This window comes from Rhinatrema bivittatum, chromosome 1 (assembly GCF_901001135.1).
Source record: "Rhinatrema bivittatum chromosome 1, aRhiBiv1.1, whole genome shotgun sequence".
NCBI lineage: Eukaryota > Metazoa > Chordata > Amphibia > Gymnophiona > Rhinatrematidae > Rhinatrema > Rhinatrema bivittatum.
The window spans coordinates 233,630,991-233,652,758 of NC_042615.1; the positions used below are offsets into that span (position 1 = coordinate 233,630,991).

The 21,768-nt window shown below is 45.0% G+C and overlaps 1 protein-coding gene across 1 annotated transcript; it reads left to right on the forward strand.

Annotated features, from left to right (window-relative positions):
* Positions 1–6,526: 6,526 nt before the first annotated feature.
* On the forward strand, positions 6,527–13,038 carry NKX1-1 (NK1 homeobox 1). Its single transcript, XM_029606775.1, has 3 exons — positions 6,527–6,842; positions 11,051–11,070; positions 12,505–13,038. Exons 1-3 carry the CDS (start codon positions 6,527–6,529, stop codon positions 13,036–13,038), a joined length of 870 nt encoding a protein of 289 aa, XP_029462635.1.
* Positions 13,039–21,768: the final 8,730 nt, after the last annotated feature.

The window sequence follows — 21,768 nt, forward strand, 5'->3', positions numbered from 1 at the left end:
TTAATTAATTGTTTGAATTTTATCCGGGTCAACATTAAGGAAACCTCAGCTTCTGCACGGCAGCTATTCCACGAGCATACGAGCACCAACTTTTGACCGAAGCACTCGCTATTAACCATCATAGTCTCTAAAATAATTGCTAAACTAGATATCGTATATACGAACCGTTCATGCTAATTCACTCATTAAAATCTCGGAAAATGCTTTCAAACTTTACACTACACATTGAAACTTTTTCATTTGGAAAGCAGGTTTAGGAACATAGAACCAGCTCGTGAAAGTAAGAGATGAGGGAGGGGAGAAATGTGATTTTTTTTTTCCTAAAGATGTCATGTGACTGAATTGACTGTCATTATAAACAAACAAAATGCGGCTCGTTGGAAAAAAAATAGTGAATTCCTGAAATCATAAAGATGAATAAAATATTGCAACAGAGCAATTTTAAACTAGTTTGCAAAAAAAAAAAAAAAGAAAAAGAGAATGAAAGCTTGCACTGAACGGATAAGTTGTAGGCTGAAGTAGAAAGGGTGGTAGGGCACTGGTCTGCCAGTTCGTTCCCTGTGGTCTAAAATATGAGAGGGAAGGGGAAACCCGGCAGAGGAGGATGAGGACCTGGTCTGACGCCTTATTCACCTTTGCTGCCACCCGCCTACTTGGCTTCCTCTCTTTTTATTAAAACGCCTACGGTCGAGGAAAAGACTTGACAAAATCATTCTGTGCTGGAAATAATGGGACAGGGGCCAAACAGTAAAACCCCGTGCCAGATCCAAAGGTCGGGGGTGACATTGGTGGTGGCATTCAGATGTTCGGCGATGTTTCGATTTCTGCACTTTAACTGCTCCGCTCTTGCCCTGCGTATACCCTGAAACCTGGGGATGCAAATGTCTATTCAGAAAAAAATAACTAAAGAAAGGTGCCAACTTGGCTTTTCAACAAGTGGCTAAGAGTTTCCTTGCACTCTCAGGGCTGTGCGTTGCACGCCAAGGGCAAGTGCGGATCTCCCGAACTGCGGGGGAGAGAGAAAGAGAGATTTTCGTGTCAGTATTTTAGGTTTGCTTTATCGCGCCAGTGTCACACTTTTGTTACATTTCTGGGGTGTGCCCTGACGGTCATTTGCGGGGCTCGGGAAGCGATTTCCGTGGCAGTCCGGGTGCTGGGGGGGGGGGGGGGGGGAATCTGGGCCCAGCCTGGGGTGCGGAGGGGAAGCTTGCACCTGGCATGGGAGTGCCTGTCTCAGAATCCGTCGAAAAGAGAGCCAAAATGCCGGGAAAAAAGGAGATCTTTTCAGCGATCGGGTTGAGGTATGTGTTTTACCAGCCTCAGCAACTGACAATTTCTAAAAGCCATCTCGAAATAAAAAGTTGCCTCGGGTTTCCAAGGCTCACTCGGGATTTCTCTCTCTCTCTCTCTCTCTCTCTCCTCTCTCTCTCCCTCCTCTCTCTCTCCTCTCTCTCTCTCTCTCTCTCTCTCTCTCTCTCCCCTCTCTCTCTCTCTCTCTCTCTCTCTCTCCCTCTCTCTCTGAGCCTGTGAACAGGACGGGACTCATTGCAATCCCTGGAAAGTGTCTCATTCCTAGCACTTCTGTGCTCTTAATTGTCAGAAAGATCATCCCAGTTCAGTGCACAAGGTGCATCCTTTACTTGTCACCGAATCTGCAGAAAAGTTCTTTAATGAGCATTGGGTTTCCTTTGCCTTTATTTTGGGTTGGTTGTGCCCGGCATATTCTTCGTTAAGTTGTTATGCCATAGTGTTTGAAAATATATATATATATTTTTTTTTTTAAATTAGGACAGAGATTAAACTTCCACCTGCAGATCATATGGGATCTGTGGGCAGCTGAAATGAGAGATGTAAAAGCTCCCAGTTTCTTCCCCGGTTCCCAGCTCAAAGGTCCCCCGGCTCTCTGGTGTAACTCCGGGGGATTACACGACAGGAATCCGAGCAAGTTCTGCAGAGACAACTTCCTCCGAGTCAATGCCCTCCCCTTCCCCTCCTGTGGAGCCCATGCAGAGAGCCACCCCCGGCTCCTCTGGAGAACTGAACGCAGGGAGGGAGGGAGAGCTTGAGGTTCTGATTTTCGCTTAAACCTCGATCGTGAGACTTCGCACCATCCCTTCCCTCTTTAGCAGGCTCCCTAAAATCCGGCCCGCGCTCTGCCTGACCGTGAGCCACCCACACAACAGAGACAGACAGAAGGACACACACACAACAGACACAGACACAGACAACAGAGACAGACAGAAGGACACACACAGACAGACACACACACACAACAGAGACAGACACATACACTCACACATAGAGGCAGACAGAAAGACACACACACACACACACACAACAGAGACAGACGCGCACACACATACAAAGACAGACAGAAGGACACACACATAGATACACACACACATACAGAGACAGACAGACAGATATACACAAACAGACACACAGACACACACACACACAACAGAGACAGACAGAAAGACACGCACACAACAGAGACACACACACACACACACACACAAGAGACAGACACACACACACAACAGAGACAGACAGAAAGACACGCACACAACAGAGACACACAGACACACACACACACAAGAGACAGACACACAGACACACAACAGAGACAGACAGAAAGACACACACACAACAGACACACACACAGACACACACACACACAACAGAGACAGATGCACACACACATACAGAGACAGACAGAAGGACACACACACACACACAACAGAGACACACAGACACACACACACACACAACAGAGACAGACGCGCACACACATACAAAGACAGACAGAAGGACACACACATAGATACACACACACATACAGAGACAGACAGACAGATATACACAAACAGACACACAGACACACACACACACAACAGAGACAGACAGAAAGACACGCACACAACAGGGACACACAGACACACACACACACACAAGAGACAGACACACACACACAACAGAGACAGACAGAAAGACACGCACACAACAGAGACACACAGACACACACACACACACAAGAGACAGACACACAGACACACAACAGAGACAGACAGAAAGACACACACACAACAGACACACACACAGACACACACACACACACAACAGAGACAGATGCACACACACATACAGAGACAGACAGAAGGACACACACACACACACAACAGAGACACACAGACACACACACACACACAACAGAGACAGTTGCGCGCACACATACAGACAGAAGGACACACACATAGACACACATACACATACAGAGACAGACAGATACACACAAGCAGACACACAGACACACACACACATACAGAGACAGACAGACAGATACACACAAACAGACACACAGACACACACACACACACAACAGAGACAGACAGAAAGACACACACACACACAGAGACAGACACTCTCACACAGAGTTTTGCAGAAAGCGTATTTCTGTAAGTGCTCGGAGCACACTCCTGAGACATATCACCTGCGGGAGTTATTCTTCAGACTAAGTGCAAAGATAAGCATCTCTCCATCGCCTTACAATCGCAATACTTGTACCGAGCTCGGCTTTATTTTCAGACAGAAAGCGAATAATTTACATTGGAGCGTCAGGCTAGCAGCATTATTGGCAACCGCTGTCTTTAGGGAAATATTTTATAAAGACGGCGTTTTTCCAGCAGCCTTTAAAAAAAAATCCTTTTTGAAAACCGGTTCTATCAATCAATATCTCCTTAATAAGATGTATATTTAGCAGGTAGAAAGAAAATGGAAATGAGTGTCTAAACACGAAGAAGTGGTCATCTGCCCGGGCTAAGAGAGATATTACATGTCAGAACTCATCTAGGGCCGGATAATCAGCGCTAACTTTCCAGTCAACAGATAACCAGAGATGGCAGATGGATTGAGATTACACAAATGAGTATTTAATTGACAATCAATTGTGATTAGGGGCAATAGAACATCTTTATATCACTTTGCTTCAAAAAGTGGCCCCTTTGACTTATTTGTCTTGTAAAGTAAAATTGCTTCAGCAGGGCCGCTCCCCTCCCCCTTCGGCAATCCGCTCCCGAGCAGAAACCCCAAAGCCCAACTCCCGCTCTCCCCGCTTCCTCCCGCAGGCAGCTGCCGTGCGGTTCGGCACAAGACAAACTCTCCCGGTAAGGAGGGGGCCAGCTCCGCCCGTCTATTGTTCCCCCCCGTCCCGCGTTTTGTGGAAGTTGTCACCATGAGCCCCCTCTGCAGCTCCGGGTGCGAATCCAACCTACCCACCCCCAGCTCGCTCGCGCTCTCCTCCTCACCTCCGGCTGTACATTCACATATCCAAAAAAATAAAGCACACATCACTAAAACATAACATACCTACTTTTTTTTTTCTTATCTGATCGCTATGCAATAAGAGATATACAAACAAATCCAATGGAAATTGTTTGTGAAAAGGCACAAAAGATGACCCTGGGACTATAAAGAAAGGAATCAGATAAATCGAAATTATCGGCATTTCCCTAAACATCATCTGTTTTCCTAACTGATATTTCAATGTGTTGTGCTGGAGCTGTAGGAGACAGAGACAATAAAAGCAATCAGTCATTAAAAAAGAAGATGAAATAAATGTAGTGAAGGTTTTTTTTTTTTTTTGTTTTTTGCACACACATCTATAGAAACTAACTTGAGAGATGGGTGGGGTGAGAGAGAGAGAAAGAAAGAGAGGTTCTATGTTTTGTGAGGTCAGAGAAAAAGGTAATTACCTACACATTATCGGAGATTATCCGTATTCGCCCACCCCCAGAAGTGATTTATAATATAAAGATAAAGCATAATAAAGTCATAAAAAGAAAGGACACTCTCGCCGTGTTGTGTGATTAAAATCGAGGGGCTGCTCTGTAATATATGAGCCGGAGAGCCAGCCAGGGCTTCGCTGGCGCTGAGGGCTCCCGACGGGGCGGCCCTGCCAGGAACTCCCCTGGGCTCAGCCCTCTGATGGGCTAATCATGTCCAACCCCTACCAAAATTGCAGCTGATTGTTTCACCCATTATTTCGCTCAACTTTTAATTTCTGCTTTCCAAAGGATCATTGCCCGCAGTAATTGCAAAGGACCTGTCCTTGTAAGATGTGTCACCAGCCTGAAAGACACACACCACACTCACACACACACACACTCACACACACACACACACCACACACACTCACACACACACACACACACACACTCACACACACACTCACACACACACAAGAAAAAAGCCCTCATTTTCCTTTTCTGCTTCTCTGTATTCTTGCAATTTTGGGCAGTTAATTCTAAGGAAGTACGAGCTCGGATCTCCAAATCAAGACTGGAATTGGAACAGGAAAAAAAAAAAAAAAAAAAGTCAGTAAAGGGTCTCCGATTTAATAGAAATGTAATGTGTGTGTGTGTCCCCCCCCCCCCCCCCCCCCCCCCAGTTACAGCTGCAGGCCGGAAAGCCACCCTTAATCATTATTTTTAATGGCAAAAAGTGAGTCTGTGTGGCATTTTTTATTTTTTTTTCCTGGGAGAATACATTTTTTATTTTTATTATTTTTTTTCCCCCTGGGAGAATACATTTTCCAGTTGCAGATATTTACAGATCATCACGGTCAACGTTTTGGCGTTGCAGTTGTTACATCGCGAACAATTCCGCCTTTGGCTCCGAACGTTTCTCTTAACCTAGCCGGGGGGCGGCAGGCCGAGAGATACGGCATTTCCTTCAATAATTCTTGGAAGGGAAGAAGCAGGAGCTGGGTTTCAGACGGGGGGGGGAGGGGGGTGACAGTCCCAGCCTTTTTTTTTTGGCACTGGAGCCCGGGAATCCGTAACGCACCAGAGAGAGAGAGATCCGCGCCCCGGGCGCGACTTCTGCGGAGGAAATCTCCTCTCTATTGATCCCGCAATTATTTAAAGGAAAAGCATCATCATCACCTCCCACTTCTCCCAAATAAGGCTATTTAGATGCTTTCCAGATGAGTGGAGGTGTGCTGAGCCCGAGCTGACAGCCGAGTATATCACGGGCAGCATCTCGCGCTCTCCCCCTCTCTGATGGAGATTACAGACCATTAGGGGGCAAGGGATTAATTTGTAGCCAATTATAATCCCCTGCTAAATATGACTGCATAAATAAGATCCAAGCTGGCGGACGCGAGGGGGCCATAAATGCCCAGGGAGTCCCATGAGGAAGAGGAGGAGGAGAAGAAAGGAGGTAAAAAGAGGAGGCGCGGAGGACGAGCATCCCTCCAGTGGAGCAGGACTCGGGTGGGGAGGGGGGGGGGGGGGTGACTTCCCGGATCCCAGCCCGGGAGGACCAAGACACAGCTCCGAGGGAGGAAACCTGCTCGGCGCCTTCGCCCCCCGCAGGACCCTGAAGGCGAACGCGCGGCTGCCGTGCCCGGAGAGGAGGGGGACGGGGTGCCGAGTTTACGCGAAGGGGAAAGGAAGTTTGCAGAAGGGGAGGGGTGAGGGGGGGGGGGGGGAGAGAGCTGTCATCCGAAGGGGCTATTTAAAGAGTCATGAATGTGAGCCGAGACAAGGCGGCGGTGGGAGCCCTCTGCAGAGAGCTGGCAGTGGAGCCGGAGAGCATGGAGAGCCCGCAGGGCAGCACCGGCGGCGGGCAGGAGGGGGCGGGGGCGGCGGCGCCCGCCCCCGTGCACCGCACCACCTCCTTCTCGGTGCTGGACATCCTGGACCCCAACAAGTTCAACAGCCGCAAGCGGGCGTACAAGGCGGGCGGCGAGGGCAAGCCCGAGGAGCCGCGGGCGGAGCTGGCCGAGCCCCAGGCCATCCTGCAGGACTTCGAGGCGTGCAAGAAGCCCGCGCGAGTCATCGGTGAGTATGCGGAGGGGGTGGGGGACAGATGGGTCTGCCCCCACCCCGAGGAAGGGGCGAGCTTTGAGCCCCCGGGCGCCTGGAATGAGTGATGAGCGCTGTAAGCCGTGCAAGGATCGCTTTGTTGTGCAAAGTAAGCAATGGGTAACTTCTCGCCAAATAAGAATCATTAACCGGGGCTGCCCGAAATATTGGGTGCGCGAGAATGTTGACCATCTGCTTAATGAATGAGTTAGAACGCGAAGAAAATCTACAGCTTAGCGCGGCTTTTATAGAACCAACTTTCCTGTGTCCATTTAAAAAGAATGCTCGTGTGTGGGTATGTAAATGTATGAATGTATATATGTGTGTGTGTATATATATCTATATGTATATCTATATCTATATATTTCTCTCTCTCTCTCTCTCTATACACACACACACGAGTATTCTTTATATATATATATATATATATATATATATATATATATATATATATAAATGTATATATATATATATAGCCAGACATTCTTAGCATTTTTCCCATAGGCACAATATGGGGAAATCCCTTTAGTTCAGCGGACCCAGCAGTTAGTTTTTCAGGCTGGCGACACTAATACAAAATCCGTTTGATCAGGATCTGGTAGGACGTGGACGGCTGAGAGAAAGTTTCTTGTAGTTTTTATTCAGGTTTGAAAACGCGTCCCAAATAAGCGCCCATCAGATTCAAAACAAGGATGCCCTCTTTAGATCTCCACATTGCTAGGCCTTCCAGTCCCCCTAACTTCTTGCCCGCGGCACGGGAAGCTGGGCCGGACCCGGTTCCTTCTCTCTGCGCTCCTCGGAGAAATATTAAAGCTTGGCTGCCAATAAGTCAGCACCAATAGTGAACACGTCAAGGGTTATTATTGCTGTAAATATGCAAACAGCACGGAAAGAAGTCTGACACCCAGGCACATTCACACATGATCTTACCACATTATTACACACAGAAGGAATTTTGTTCGTTCGACTACCGTGCTTTCTCGTTTGGAAAACTGCCTGCTGTACCTATTCACAGCATGGCTTAGAGTGTGGTTGTGTTTTTGTTTTTTTTTTTGGGGGGGGGGGGGGGGTTTATAGATATCACGCACAGTGTTTTCAATGACAGCTGGTGTTTGCTTTATAAGAAGCAGGCAGTAGACTTATACCACCCTGGGTTCCACCAAAGATGCTAAATGGCAAGCAGAAGTGCCACGGGCCAGTCGGAAGAGGTGAAAGAGGAGGCCTGGTTTATTGGCACTGATTTCCAGTAACATCCTCAAGCCATAAAACTCCTCTTGGGGGTGAATCCTCCCGGATTTAAGCCTGTTTTATGACTTTTATGCGTGTTCTTTGGAAAAAAAAAAAAAAAAAGTGCAATCCTCAAAGACATCTCTTCTGGCTGCTGCAGGTTGCTCAGGGCGACAGATTCAATTTTCTCTCTCCCTTTGGCTTTTTTAGGACAAATCAGACTAATTGTGACAAAATGCTGGTTATCTCTGCAAAAACAATTAAATTCCTTCGATTACATTTAAGGCAAAATGTGCTTAGCAGCGTAAAGAGGCTGGATAATGGGGAAAATCGCCCCAGAGTGGCATGTAGGACTGACTGGGTCGATATCCTATTATCGAATTGTGCATATCTCTTTCAGGCAGCTTGCAAACTCTCCTCTAACATCTAAATTATAGGGTCAAAATTCGGATAATTACTCGATTAAAACCTATTACACTTATTAGGACTCGCTATTGATCGTGAATTGCATTCGACCCAAAGCTGAAGATTGCTTTTTCATTTGGTCCAAAATATTCCAACTTTCCAACCACTAATCCCTGGGCCTCGAGGATGCTGTGCCACTTCCGGCAAAGAGGGCTGAAACACAATTTTATAAATGACAGATGGATTATTAATTTGGAGAAAATAATTGCTCTGTTGGTGTTTGTGATCCATCTAAAAGTTGTTTTCCTTATTAGGGCTAAAGGGCTGGAAAACAAAGGGGTGAAATTTTGACAGATCGACCGATCAGTTGCTTTATGCGGAAACTGACGAGAAGGTATACAGGCAATCTGAGAGAGAGAAACACGCTATTTTTTTTTTACCTATTTAGCCTAAGGATACTTGTGTCTGTTAACCTAATCACCATTTCCAAAGCACAGCTAGCGGCATCTAGACATTGCTAGAATACCAAATAAACAGACTCGGTGAAAACAGAGAATTTAAAGCCATTCTTTATCTAAACCAAAATGACTTTTGTCATAGTAAATAGACATAGAGGGAATCGGGAAAATCCATCAGTAAGCACCTGACATAACCCTACACGATGTCGCCAAACAGGAAAAATATATTCGCGTTTTAGCATTTCTGTTGCATGCATATCAATACGACCAGCGTCAGGATGTTCAGTTAGGGATTTCACACACACTTTAACCTCCCCTCAGTACAGTATAATCATTTACTCAGGTTTCATTAAGGTTAAAAATATATTTTTTTCATTAGTTGAAATCAGTTATTCCACCTGTAGCGATAAAAGGTAAATCGTATGGGATTGGCTCACTTCGTGAGCAAACTTTTCAAAAAAATATATTTAGTGGTTTATAAGCTACCGAGAAAGCAAATTACTTCCAGCCTGAAAATATTAAATGTTTTGGAACTGGGCGGACAGACACACCTGTTGTCAAATTGTAATTTAGTTTATAAAATAAATATTCCTTATACCAAGCTATATAAACATATAAATTACATTACAATAAAAAAAGCACAGTTTCATTGCTTGTAAGAAAAGAAATGCATGATTCTATTTTTATCACATCAAAACAATATTATTTCACATTTGTATTAGCAGAGTAAACTGAAAGAACATAAACGTGTGTGTGTGTAGGATATAAAGTCTCACACATACACACACCTGAGCACCCTAGAAGCAGTGTTTATTTGTCTAGTGGTATATTTCCATAATTTAATGTTATAGATATGTAGTTTTCCACGGGGTTTTTTTAGACATTCATTTACACTTTTTAGAATTAACTGCATCTATTTTTTCCTGGTGCTAAATTTTGCAAAAAGTGTACGAAATGACAAGAAACTTGGTAGAGGAAGCGTGCGTTTAGCGTATTTCTTATTACTCGATGGTATAAAATAGGAGTAGAATAATGTTCTGAAACCCCCACCAAACCTAGGGATTTCTTTTCACCTGTAGAAGTTTCAGAATACAGCCGCTTTCGTGGAAAGTTTTTTTTTAAAGCTTTGAACAGTGGACAATCACCCTGTAGGTCTCTTTTTAGTTAATTGGCGGCTATCGCTCCAAATAAAAGAACGGCTCGTTAGCTAGTTTGCACGTTACTCTAAACTAGTTTAATTAAGTTTGTATTTCCCCTATCAATCGAAAGAAGTATTTGATTAAATGTGATACGATGGTGTTTTGTTTTGTTTTTTAAATTACTGACAAGAAAAGAAACTATAGCATATAAAATAAAAAAGTTATAATCAAAAACGTGATGCAAGAAAGCCATTGATATAGAAAATTATTATATACAAAATGATACATATATATTTGTTACACATTTCTTTTTATTTTTGAGTACCTGAAAGCCTCATAAAAAAAAAATAGCATTACATGATACTCTTTTAAACGTTATCCATCCCTGTTTCTGACAGTCATCTTTCATACGCTTATATTTCATATCTGAGAATATTGTGATGGCTAACGTTACACTGTTAATATTGCAACTCAACACGTCCAACCTACCTGACAAGAACTCCAATAACGTTTTTAATTGCAATTGGTACAGGTAACATGATAATTGCAGCTTTGTCTTAAAGTTTGTCAACACATTAGTGCTAGCTTAGAAGTTGGAGGAGAAACGAGCGCCAGGCTTCCGCGCTTCAGGCTTGCGGTTGTCAAGCAGCAGTTCACAAAATGTTAAATGAGCTCTAAGTTTGGGTACGCAAACTTACGCATCGCTCTGGTTTTTATACGTGGCTGAAGCACATGAAAGGAAGCTGCGGGCTTGCATTTTATAAATGCAAGCCCGCATTTTATGCATTTTAATAAATGCATTTTTATAAATGCATTTTATAAATGCATTTTATAAAGTTCCACACTTGCATTTTATAAATGCAAGTGTGGAACTAATGGTCAATGAACATTTCCACATAGAGAATAAAGACAATTTTGCCCTCTGGTTTGCTGAACTTGTGTCTTCTTCACACAGCTGAAGACTGCAAGCCAGATGTACTAAATGATTTCTCTCCAGTTGTGTCTATAGGGAAAATGTTCAGCACATAGGGCCTATCGACAGAAGGCTTCCCGAAGCTCCCTGAAGGTTTCTGGTCCCAAAGCAAGATGAACTGTTGTTTTCAACGAGGGCTCTGCTAAGGTGGCCTTTCTTCCCAGCACACATATCCCTAATATCACTGAAACCGAGCCAAAAGGCCTCCATTCCCTGTACTGCAGGAGCCCCGGTTAAAGAGCTGTTGCATGAACTGAATGAAATAAGTAGAATTCCAAGAATTAAGACGTTTTGAATTAAAGAAGGGTTGCCAAGGTAGAAAATGGGCGATTTCCAGAAAAGATTTGTTTTTTTTCCCCCCAGAGGCACGCAAGCCACTCTTCAGGAAATCTTTCTTTAAGTATTTATTTCGGGGATCTTGCTTTGCTCATTTGCTAACTCACATTTAACAGCTGGTCCCAGCGCACAGAAACAGGTTCCATGCTTCTAATTGAGAGATTTCCCCCTCCCTCCTGTTCGGACTTTAATGCAGTGTCAAAGTTATTCCTAAAAGTCAGGCCGTCCAGCTGCCCTAAGCTCTAAGGGTGAGAGCATCATTTAGCCCCAGTCACCCTCATTTGCCACAACAGATTTCGGTGCTATCGCCTTCAGATTGGAGTTAGTTCATATTAGCCGAATATGACAACTGCACCTTTTAATATCCTCGCCCACACACATACACAATCACACACACACACACACACCACAGGCTCACTGATTCACACACAGAACCAACACACGATCACTGTCACACACATACACAATCACACACACACACAACACAGGATCACTGATTCACGCACAGAACCAACACAATATCAGTGTCTCACACATACACAATCACACACACACACACAACACAGGCTCACTGATTCACACACAGAACCAACACACGATCACTGTCACACACACACACACACACATAGCCTGACACAAACAAGAGACAGACGCAGTCACTGTAACACACACGATCATTCTCTCTGTCTCTCTCTCTCTCACACATACACACACACACACACACACACACGAGATCACAGTGATCCTTGGGCTGGGACTACCCCTACCAGGGAGTCTGCAGCCCGAGCAGTGTCTGGGCAGCCTTTGGGGGCCGTGCCGAGCTCTCTAACCTTGCGCTCCGTGTCTTCGCAGGGGACAGGCAGCGATACCAGGCCGGGGAGGACGAGCACGCGGCGGAGGAGCGGAGCCCCAGCCCGGCCCGAGGCAGCGAGGAGGAGGAGGACGACGAGGACGAGGAGGAGGAGCACGAGGAGGAGGAGGAGGAGGAAGGGGGCAACGAGCGGCCCGGCGCCCGGCGGCAGGAGCCGGCGGGCGGGGAGGCGGAGGGCAGCCCCCCGGCCCCGCGGCAGCAGGCGGCGACGCCCACCCCCTCCGGCCAGGGCCCGCCGCCGCCCAAGCCCAAGCGCAAGCGCACCGGCTCCGACTCGAAATCGGGCAAGCCCCGGCGGGCCCGCACCGCCTTCACCTACGAGCAGCTGGTGGCGCTGGAGAACAAGTTCAAGTCCACCCGCTACCTGTCGGTGTGCGAGCGCCTGAACCTGGCGCTCTCGCTCAGCCTCACCGAGACGCAGGTCAAGATCTGGTTCCAGAACCGCCGCACCAAGTGGAAGAAGCAGAACCCGGGCGCCGACACCAGCGCCCCCGCCGGCGGCGGCGCGGGCGCTGGCCCGGGGGGCGGCCCGGGCAGCGGCCACCTGCCCGGCACCGGCCTCAGCCCGCTCAGCCACTCCCCACCCATGGGCGCCCCCCTGGGCATGCACGGCCACCACGCCGCCTACTCCGGCCACGGCCCCGGCGGCCTGGTCTGCACCACCCAGCTGCCCTTCCTGCCCAGCCCCGCCGCCGTCCTCTCGCCCTTCGTGCTGGGCTCGCAGACTTACGGGGCGCCGGCTTTCTACACCGCCCACTTATGAAGGGCGGGCTGGGGGCCACAGGATCGCTGCGCGCCCTCCGGGCCCCGCGCTTTGCCCCGCGGGGATGGGCCCTGGCGCCGGCGGCTGCGGATTCTGGAATCGGACTGGCTGTGTAATGTAAACGACGCCGTGGCTTTCCAGTGACTCGTAGCCCTGACGGAAAGCTGAGCTCCTTTCATTTCCAGTTGCTGCTAAGAAAAGAAGCAAACAAATATCCCCGTTTCAAGCCGATTCGTTCACTTCTTGTTTGTAACGTTCCAGGACTGTGCTTTCATTTGCCCGGGAGGGGGGGGGATCCAGCCAAAGTAACTTTTTGTTACTTCTTACCATATGCAAACAATAATAGTAAATACCGCGAAACTCTGACTTCAGAACTTCCGAATGGTTTCTTGCAGACTGCTGGAAGGGAGGGAAGCACGGGGTTGTCTTTCAATGAATGCAATACGGTCAAAGCATTTCTTTTTCTGATAAGCAGAAATAAACTTTTCAATGCGACCTCTATTTTTTTTTTAAACTTAACCTGTCTTCGGAGTGACTTGTAATAATATTTCCCTGGTGTAAATAGTTCTATGGAAATCATTCTTGCGCATATTTTTTCACTACTCTGATTTGTCTGAAATTGACTGCTATTAAAAAAAAACCAACAACCCCTAATTATAATTTCTTTAATAATTATATACCCATTGATCTCTCAGGGTGTAACAGGAAAATCTATACTGTCACTTCTGCACATTGTTTAGAAAACAATGAACGTTTATTTTCGTGATATCACGATTTAATTTCTATCATGGATCAACGATATTTATTAGAAGAGACTGAGGGAAAATATCTCAGAACTTTGGTGATCCGAGTCTCGTCTTCTTGCAGGAGAAGCAGCAAGCGCAAATGATAAATTGCATATTTTGTTTTTACATGAATCATTTATATATATTTCTGGTTGTTATAACGTTAAAAGTTTATAATTAATGTATAAGGTATGGGAAAGTGTTGGTCCAAATGATATCGAAAGCACTTTGCTAAACACTTTAAAATCAATCAATAAACTTTAAGTAAACGGTGCTTCCTGCAGGGACGTTTCGAAACGTTTGATTTCGCTTCTGCTTTTCTGTGATGTTTCTTGTCTTTTTCCAGGGGAAGAAAGAAGACACGACGGCTTCATCTTGCAGATGTCCGGGAAAGAATTAAATCGCTAATGATTTTAGTCACCATTCGGGCTTTTTTTCCCCCTAAAATATTGACGAGCTAAACTGTTTCGTTTTTTAATTTGATGCGCTTAGTTTGGGATTTATGGTGGGTGGAAACAATCAGTAGGGGGTGAGAGGGAGAATTTGGTTTGCATTTCTTGAAAAGAAAAAAAGAACTTGAAAGTTTCTTGTACTTAGGAAGAATACAGTCGCCGTTGTAAAGCGAGCAATAAAATGCAGAAGGATCTTCCGCAATCCGTGAAACATCTGTCTACCTGCTCTGTGCGGATGCGGTGGCTTTTCCTATTTATAAGAAGCTTTCTACCTCAGAGATCATTTACTGAAAGTTTTCTCCCATTCTGTGTCTTTGGGGGAAAATGCTTAGAAAATGACCCCCTTGATTTTTTGGGGGGTCTGTTTTTGTTTAGGTTTTTTTGTTTTTGTTTTGTTTTGTTTTGTTTTGTTTTTTGCGAGGAACCCAAAATTGTTTTTTCGTCTATAGACTGCCTTTCTTATGAACCCGTGCAATTTTTAAAACTATTTTTGGAAAACAATTTCCAGATGTTTTCCGTACAAAACAATTTTGTTTATCGTTCGCATACTTTTTTACTCCAAAAAATTCGTTGCTAGTTATTTTCGTCTCTGTTTAATTCCACTGCAGTGATTAGAGAGGGCGTTTCAATATCGCCGCTATGACCTATCAAATCAAACCTGCAGGCTACCTGTTTAGGGTCCATTCGGAAGTGAAAACAAATGCTAGTCGGTAATGTCAACTTTTCAGATGTTAAAGTCTCTCACATATAACGCGCAACTTCTTGGTTTGCAGTGCCACGCGAAAGTTGTTACGAGCGGGGGGTCGCCCTGAGGATGCGAATAAATTGCCACCGCTGGAAATTCCGCACTGCCGCTTCCATTAGAACGAAACAGGAGTAGAACGAGGAAGATCGGGCACTTTAATAGGGAATTTCCAGCTGTGGGTGCTGGGTGGGCATAAAGCACCCCCCCTCCCCCCCCGTGCAAGCTGCTCCCAGAGATGGGGTTTGATTGCCTGGATGTAGCGCTCAGCTGACTGCATTACCAACACAATTTGCCATCCACTTCAACATCCCCAAGCCGCTGCGTGACAGCATTAAATGATATCTTTCTAATCCTATTAGCTCCTTCCTCTTGTTTGCTTCCTTGAGTGAACATTTTTGACAACCTTTACTGCAACTGCTGACACTTGAAGCGTGAGCAAGTTATAATTTCTGACAGAGGAATTACATCTTTCCACGGGGCAAAGATGGCTTGAAATGTAAATGGCTGGGGGCTGCGGGAGGGGAGGGGAAGGGGGTGCGCGCGCGCGCGCCCGTGCTCCGAGCCGCACAGTTCCCTCGCTCCTCTGCAGCGCCCTCGCTTCCCATTTCGCACAGAGCCGGCAGAGGGCGCCCTGCAGGACGGAAAGAAAGCAGAGCTCGCAGCCAGCAGTCCACCTGCGCGGACAGGTGACTTCAAGAAGGGGCTTGGGGAACCTCACCAGCACATCTTGCTTACAAAAGGGAAAATAGGAGTTGCTCAGCCAGGGTTTTTTTTGTTTTGTTTTGTTTTACTCCACATTCCCGCAAAGCAGTAAAGAAAGGTGACGACGTTTTTGGTTTTAGAGCTGTGTTAGGAGGAGCCACGTCGTGTACTAGTTTGGCAACTCGTGCCCAAAGTGTCATGCCAATAAAGGCTCTCGACTCTGATTCTGAAGCACAGGAGTGGCAATGCATGGGTGGACTACAGCATGCATTGCATAATAATAAAAGTAGGTAACTTAATGCATAACGCACCAAGATGGAAGGTAGAGAAATAGTGGTGGCCAAGGCCAGAGTGCTGGACTGAGGGAGATGTTGCTGGTAAGGTGGCTAAGCCTGGCAGAAGATGCAGGTCTTCATTATACGGTGAAATGTCAGTGGTCAGTCCGGCTTTACTTTACATTGACGGGGTAGGTAAATCCCTGTTCACTCTTGTCCTGTCAGTGTTACAGTTGTAGACTGAGGCCAGTGCTTGTATCAATTACCTCCATACAAGAAAATGGCACCGGTCTGAGCCAGGCCAGCGCCAGTTTTTCTTGTACAGAAAAAAAAAAACCCCACCTGATAATGGCACCAGCCTCATTTTTGCCAGCACCATTGCAACACCAATGGGGCAGGAGTAAGGGGGATCTCTAACTGCCCAGTGAAGAGGGAACACTTGGGGTAAGAAGAGCCAGGGAAGCTGTGGGAGATAGGGGGAGGGCTCAGAAGGGGTTTGTGTATTCTTTTTATATTTTATTCAATGGTGGAGACCAGACATTATTTTCTTTTCATTTCAAATAAACCGTGTGAAATAATACAAAAAGAATACAGCACAGATATATTAGTATCTTCCTCCCAACTTTTATTGCTCAAGGTCCCCGATAAAATCAACTTGGTGGAGACCTCAAAAGGGTTTTCTCTTGTATAGGACCAGGTCTCTGGAACACCATACCACAGAAGCTCAAGCTCCTAAAATATCTGAGTAGCTTTAAAAAGATACGCAAAGCATGCTTTTTTAATAAAATAAATGCCCATCCACTCAACTGCAGTTTTAAGTTTTAATACAAACATAGCTGCTGTATTTATTTGTTATACTTTTTTACCTTTTGATTTTATATTTATGATTTTGTATCATTTATTGTTTTATTCTTGTTGCTTCTGTATCTCATTCTGTTGTACATTACTCTGTGGAAGGACAATAAATAAAACAGAAAAACATGAAAGAAAAATTAAATGAAAAAAAAAGCGTGCCTGCACTGTACACACTCCTAGTTTGTAGACACACAGGTGATCTTTCAGAGAGGGCCATTACTAATGGTGTGCCACAAGGATCAGTCCCTTGACCATTCCTTTTCAATGTTTTTGTGAGTGACATTGTGAAAAGATTATTGAGAAAGATTTGTCTTTTTGCAGATGATAACAAAATCTACAATAGGGTAACAGCCAGGAAGGTGTAGAAAACATGAGAAGGGATCCAGTGAAGCTTGAGACGTGGTCTAGGGTCCGGCAGCTATGACTTAATGCTAAAATAAAAAATGCAGAATTATGCATTTAGGATGCAAAAACCCCAAGAGAAAGGTGCAGTATGAAGGTGCAATTCATCTAAGAAGAGTGAGATCTGGGGGTGATCATATCTGATGATCTTAAGGTGGCCAAACAGATGGATAAGGCAACGGCAAACACCAGAAAGATGTTTAGGTACAGAGGGAAAGGAATGGTCAGCAGAAAAGGGAAGTGATATTGCCCCTGTATAAGTCCTTGGTGAAGCCTCATTGGAATACTGTATATAGTTCTGGAGACCGAACCTTCAAAAGGATATAAACCAGTTGAATTTGGTACTAAAATAATCAGAGGTCTTTGTTCTATAGGGACAGATTTAAAGATCTAAACATATGTATACCTTAGTGGAAAGGCAGGATAGGGAAGATTTGATCGAGACATTTAAATACTTCCAGGGTTTCCATGCACAGGAGGCAGGCTTCTTTCATAGGAAAGGAAGGTCTAGAACAAGTGATCATGGGATGAGAGGGAAAGGGGGTAGACTCAGGAGTAATCTAAGGAATTTTTTTTTTTCAGAGAGGATAGAGGATTAATAAAGCAGCCTCCCCATGGAGGTGGTGGAGACAAAAACAGTATCTGAATTCAAGAAAGCAGGGAATAAACACGGAGGATCTCTGAGGGAGTGGTAGGGATTGTACGATGTGGATGGACAGACTAGATACTTAGGTCATAATGTTCCTTTTCTGCATTCACATTTCTATGTTATTTAATGACTTAAAGGCAATGGAAAAGGCTTTGAATTGAACCCAGTAGGGGATTGTTAGACAGTGTAGATTCTGGAGTACTGGGCTTATGTGATCACTGAAGCTGTGGTCGGATAATATCCATGCTGCAGCATTTGGCACTAATTGCAAATGTTTTAGGAGTTTTTGTGGGAGACATACATGTAGTGTTTCACTAGGCTAGCCAAGTATATCAGAGTGGTCAAGTTGTCTTTCTCGATATATGGTTTTATCTGCTTTAGTCGCTGGAGGTGGTAGAAAACTGTTCCTTGCCACTGTAATGATTGGAGTGTCCATGTTTAGTTTGGTATCCAGGAGGATGCTCAGACTTCAGTCTTCCAATTTTATTAAGAGATGGATTTATTTATTTTATTTATATTCTGCTTTTTGACACTTCGAAGCGGATTAATTTCAGGTACTGTAGGTATTTCCCTATCCTCAGAGGGCTTACAATCCAAACCAATTTTGATTCTGAAAAGGGTTAATGGATGTATATAGAATTAATACCTCTGTTTTGCTGGGGTTTATCTTGAGTTTATTGAAGGTAGCCCATTTCCAGATCTCTGTAAGGCAGTTGCTAATCTTTGGTATGGTCATGTCTTAAAGTGACTTAAAGACCTGAATGTCGTCGACATAGACAAAACTTCGGAGCTCATATTTCCTAAGCTAATGAGTCAGTGGCCAAAGATAGATGCTGACTAGTGTTGGAGAGAGGCTTGATCCCTGTGGATAGAGTTTTGATAGAGGAGTTGGAGTCAATCATAACAACTTGTTGTTCTGTTAGGAATGACTGAAACAATTTCAAGGCTGAGCCTTCGACACTAATGTTGGATAGTCTATTTATTATGATAGCATGGAACTGAAGGCAGCTAAGAAATTCAGTGGGATCAGAGTAGAGGATTTTCCTGCTTCAGAGGCCCCAAGGAAGTCATTTAGTAGGGGCTGTGAGAACTATTTCTGTTTTGTGGCTCTTCCTGAAACTTGAGTGGAATTTGTGCAGGAGTTGCTCTTCCTCCAGCACAGTCTGGAGCTTATGAAAGACTGCTTTTTGATGATTTAAGCCAGGAATGGGGATGTTTGATATAGGCCTAAAATTTTCTAAGATGTGGGGTGTAGAGAAGGTTTCTTGAAGACTGGGTGGACAGTGGTCTTTTTAACTGCTGACAGTTTAAGACCAATTCATCAACTATGCAATCCAGTTAGACTTGCTGAGTTTGGCTGCTTTAACTAGTTTATCTGGACAGGGGTTGAGCTCAGATCTTTAGAAATGGTCACTGGAGACTTCTTGGATATGAGAGAGTGAAACACTGGTAGGTTATGATGTTGATTTTTCAGGTGTTTGAGTCATCTATCTTTTGCACATTTTCAGGACTTTGTCAGCAAGGTGGAATGCAAAGTTTCTGCATTCGTCATTGGAGAGTAACAATTCACATCCAACTGGATGAGGTCTTTGTGGATTCTGAATAGTTCTTTTGTACTGTTCTCAGCATAGGCAATACGAGATGAGAAGTAGGTTTTCTTTAAAAGAACCATGTATCTATTATAGTTTATTCCTCCTTGGTTGCATTACAACATGTTTTATTCAGAACCTGTTTTAAGTCAGTTTCTTTCTAGACACCTTCTTTCTTGCCTTAGGGCATGTAACTTACCGGTAAACCAGGTCAGAGACTTGTGCTGCTTGAATACACAGGTTTTCTTTTTAGGCTAGTTTATGCAAGACCCTTGATACTTCTGAATTCTAGTGTTTTACCCATGTCATTCACTGTGGGTTGTAGTGAGGTGTTAATTGTCCTCTAGAAATAGTTCTGGGGTTATATTCTTGATGCTGCAGGTTCTTTGATTAGGTGGAAATGGTTGATGATGATTCTATGGGCAGTTCAGGGTTAGTGTCAGTAGAGAATGATATGACCAGGATAGTGGGATGGCATGTAGATTGTCATTATATTATTGAAGGAGAGTGGTCAAGGGCACGAAGATGAGGTCAAGGCTTTCCCAGCATGTTGTCTGGATCTTTTTACACATTAAATAAACTTGAGAGTGGCTATGAGGTCTCTTGACTGGTTCACTGGAGGAAGTGACAGCATAGAGGTTAAAGTCTCCAAGAATGACTTGGGAATTGATTTCTAGTTGAGTTGCTGATTAGTTCAAGAAGGTTAGATAGATTGTCAATACTTTTGTTGGGTGAACATTATACCAGTAGAAAAGCAAACGTATTCTCAGTTTCTGATTTTGTTAACACAGTGTAATACACAGCCGGATACTTGTAGGATGGTTGACTTTGGTAGTCTGTTCATGTTATGGAAGAGAATAGCCACTCCACTACCCTGCCTTCCAATCTTGCTTTGAAGCAGGACCAAAAGGTCAAGAGGCCAAAGGTGACAAGTTTTACTCTTCCAACTTCAGGGAGCCAGGTTTCTGTGAAAGAAACAAAGCCTGCTGATTCATTGGATACCAGGTATTTGATGGTGCTTATCTTATTGATAACTGTGGCATTGAGGAGAAGCAGTTTAACAGTGAGACTGGGAGTTGCTCAATAGATAGGTTTATGGTGGAGCATTCTGTGACTATTAGGCCTGGTGAGTCAGGTGCTTACAGAAACACCTCCCCCCTATCCCACCCCCCATCTGTATCTTCATTGCCCCAGATGGGTTCAATGGGCTTAGCATTTGTGAGGCACATGTTTGTAGCTAGTCAGGTGGGTTGGCAGGCATGATACCCAGGGAGCAGAGTGGTTTGAGGACTTGGAGGAGCAGATAGTCTGTGAGCTGGGTGTTATTAGTGAAGGTTAGGTATGAATTATTACTTACTGTCTTATTGCTGGGGGTGGTTCAGTCCCCTCTTCAGTATTCTCCCCAGGTGCTCATGAAGGGACCCACAAAGGAGCATGCACATTTGTTGTGGCCATTCGTTGTACATGACCTCCAGTACAGTCCTTTAGATTCTGCCAGTCCTAGTTACCAAGGATGATTTCATCACTGAGTGGGTAGGGCAGCAAGCATAGATGCTGGCATGGGGGGGGGGGGGTATGGAGGATCAGACTGTGCCAAAGGCTTCTTTGGTTGCCTTTGGCACAGCTCTTTAGGGTGCAGAAGCTCCAGCCACCAAGGATGAAATGAAATTGGTACTAGGAGAGTAGCACAGTAGGCATGGACAACTGCAGGGAGGACCCAGTGGATAAAGCATAGGGTGTTGTAAGTTCTCCTGCCTTTTCAGCTGTCTCTGGTGCTGCCTTTTAGACTCTGAAAACTATAAATGCATAGAAGGATGTCAGCACCTGGTGGAATAGCAAGCTTGAATGCCACTAGGAGGGCAGCCCGGAAGATTGGGCTCCCTTGCCTCTTCAGCTGCCTCTGGCATGGGTCTTTAGGCTGTAGCGGCCAAGAATGACATCAGGACCAGGAGAGGGAGTGGAAGAGTAGTGTGCATGGACACTGGTAGGAGAGATCCCGGAGGTGTTGTAGGCCCTCCTGATTATTCAGCCATCATAATGTGTGGAGGATGACAAAGAAAAAGTAGAAATACTGAGCAAATAGCTCTGTCTAGTCTTCTCCAAAAAGGAAATTGGGAAAGGACTGCAGATAAATGTTAGGAGTTCAAACAGTAAAGAGGTAGATACCACTTCATCTGAAGAAAAGATTCTTCTACAACTAGCAAAACTGAAAGTGGGAAAGGCAATGTGGTCAGCTTGGATAATATTAGGATATTAAGGGAGTTTAGAGAGGTTCT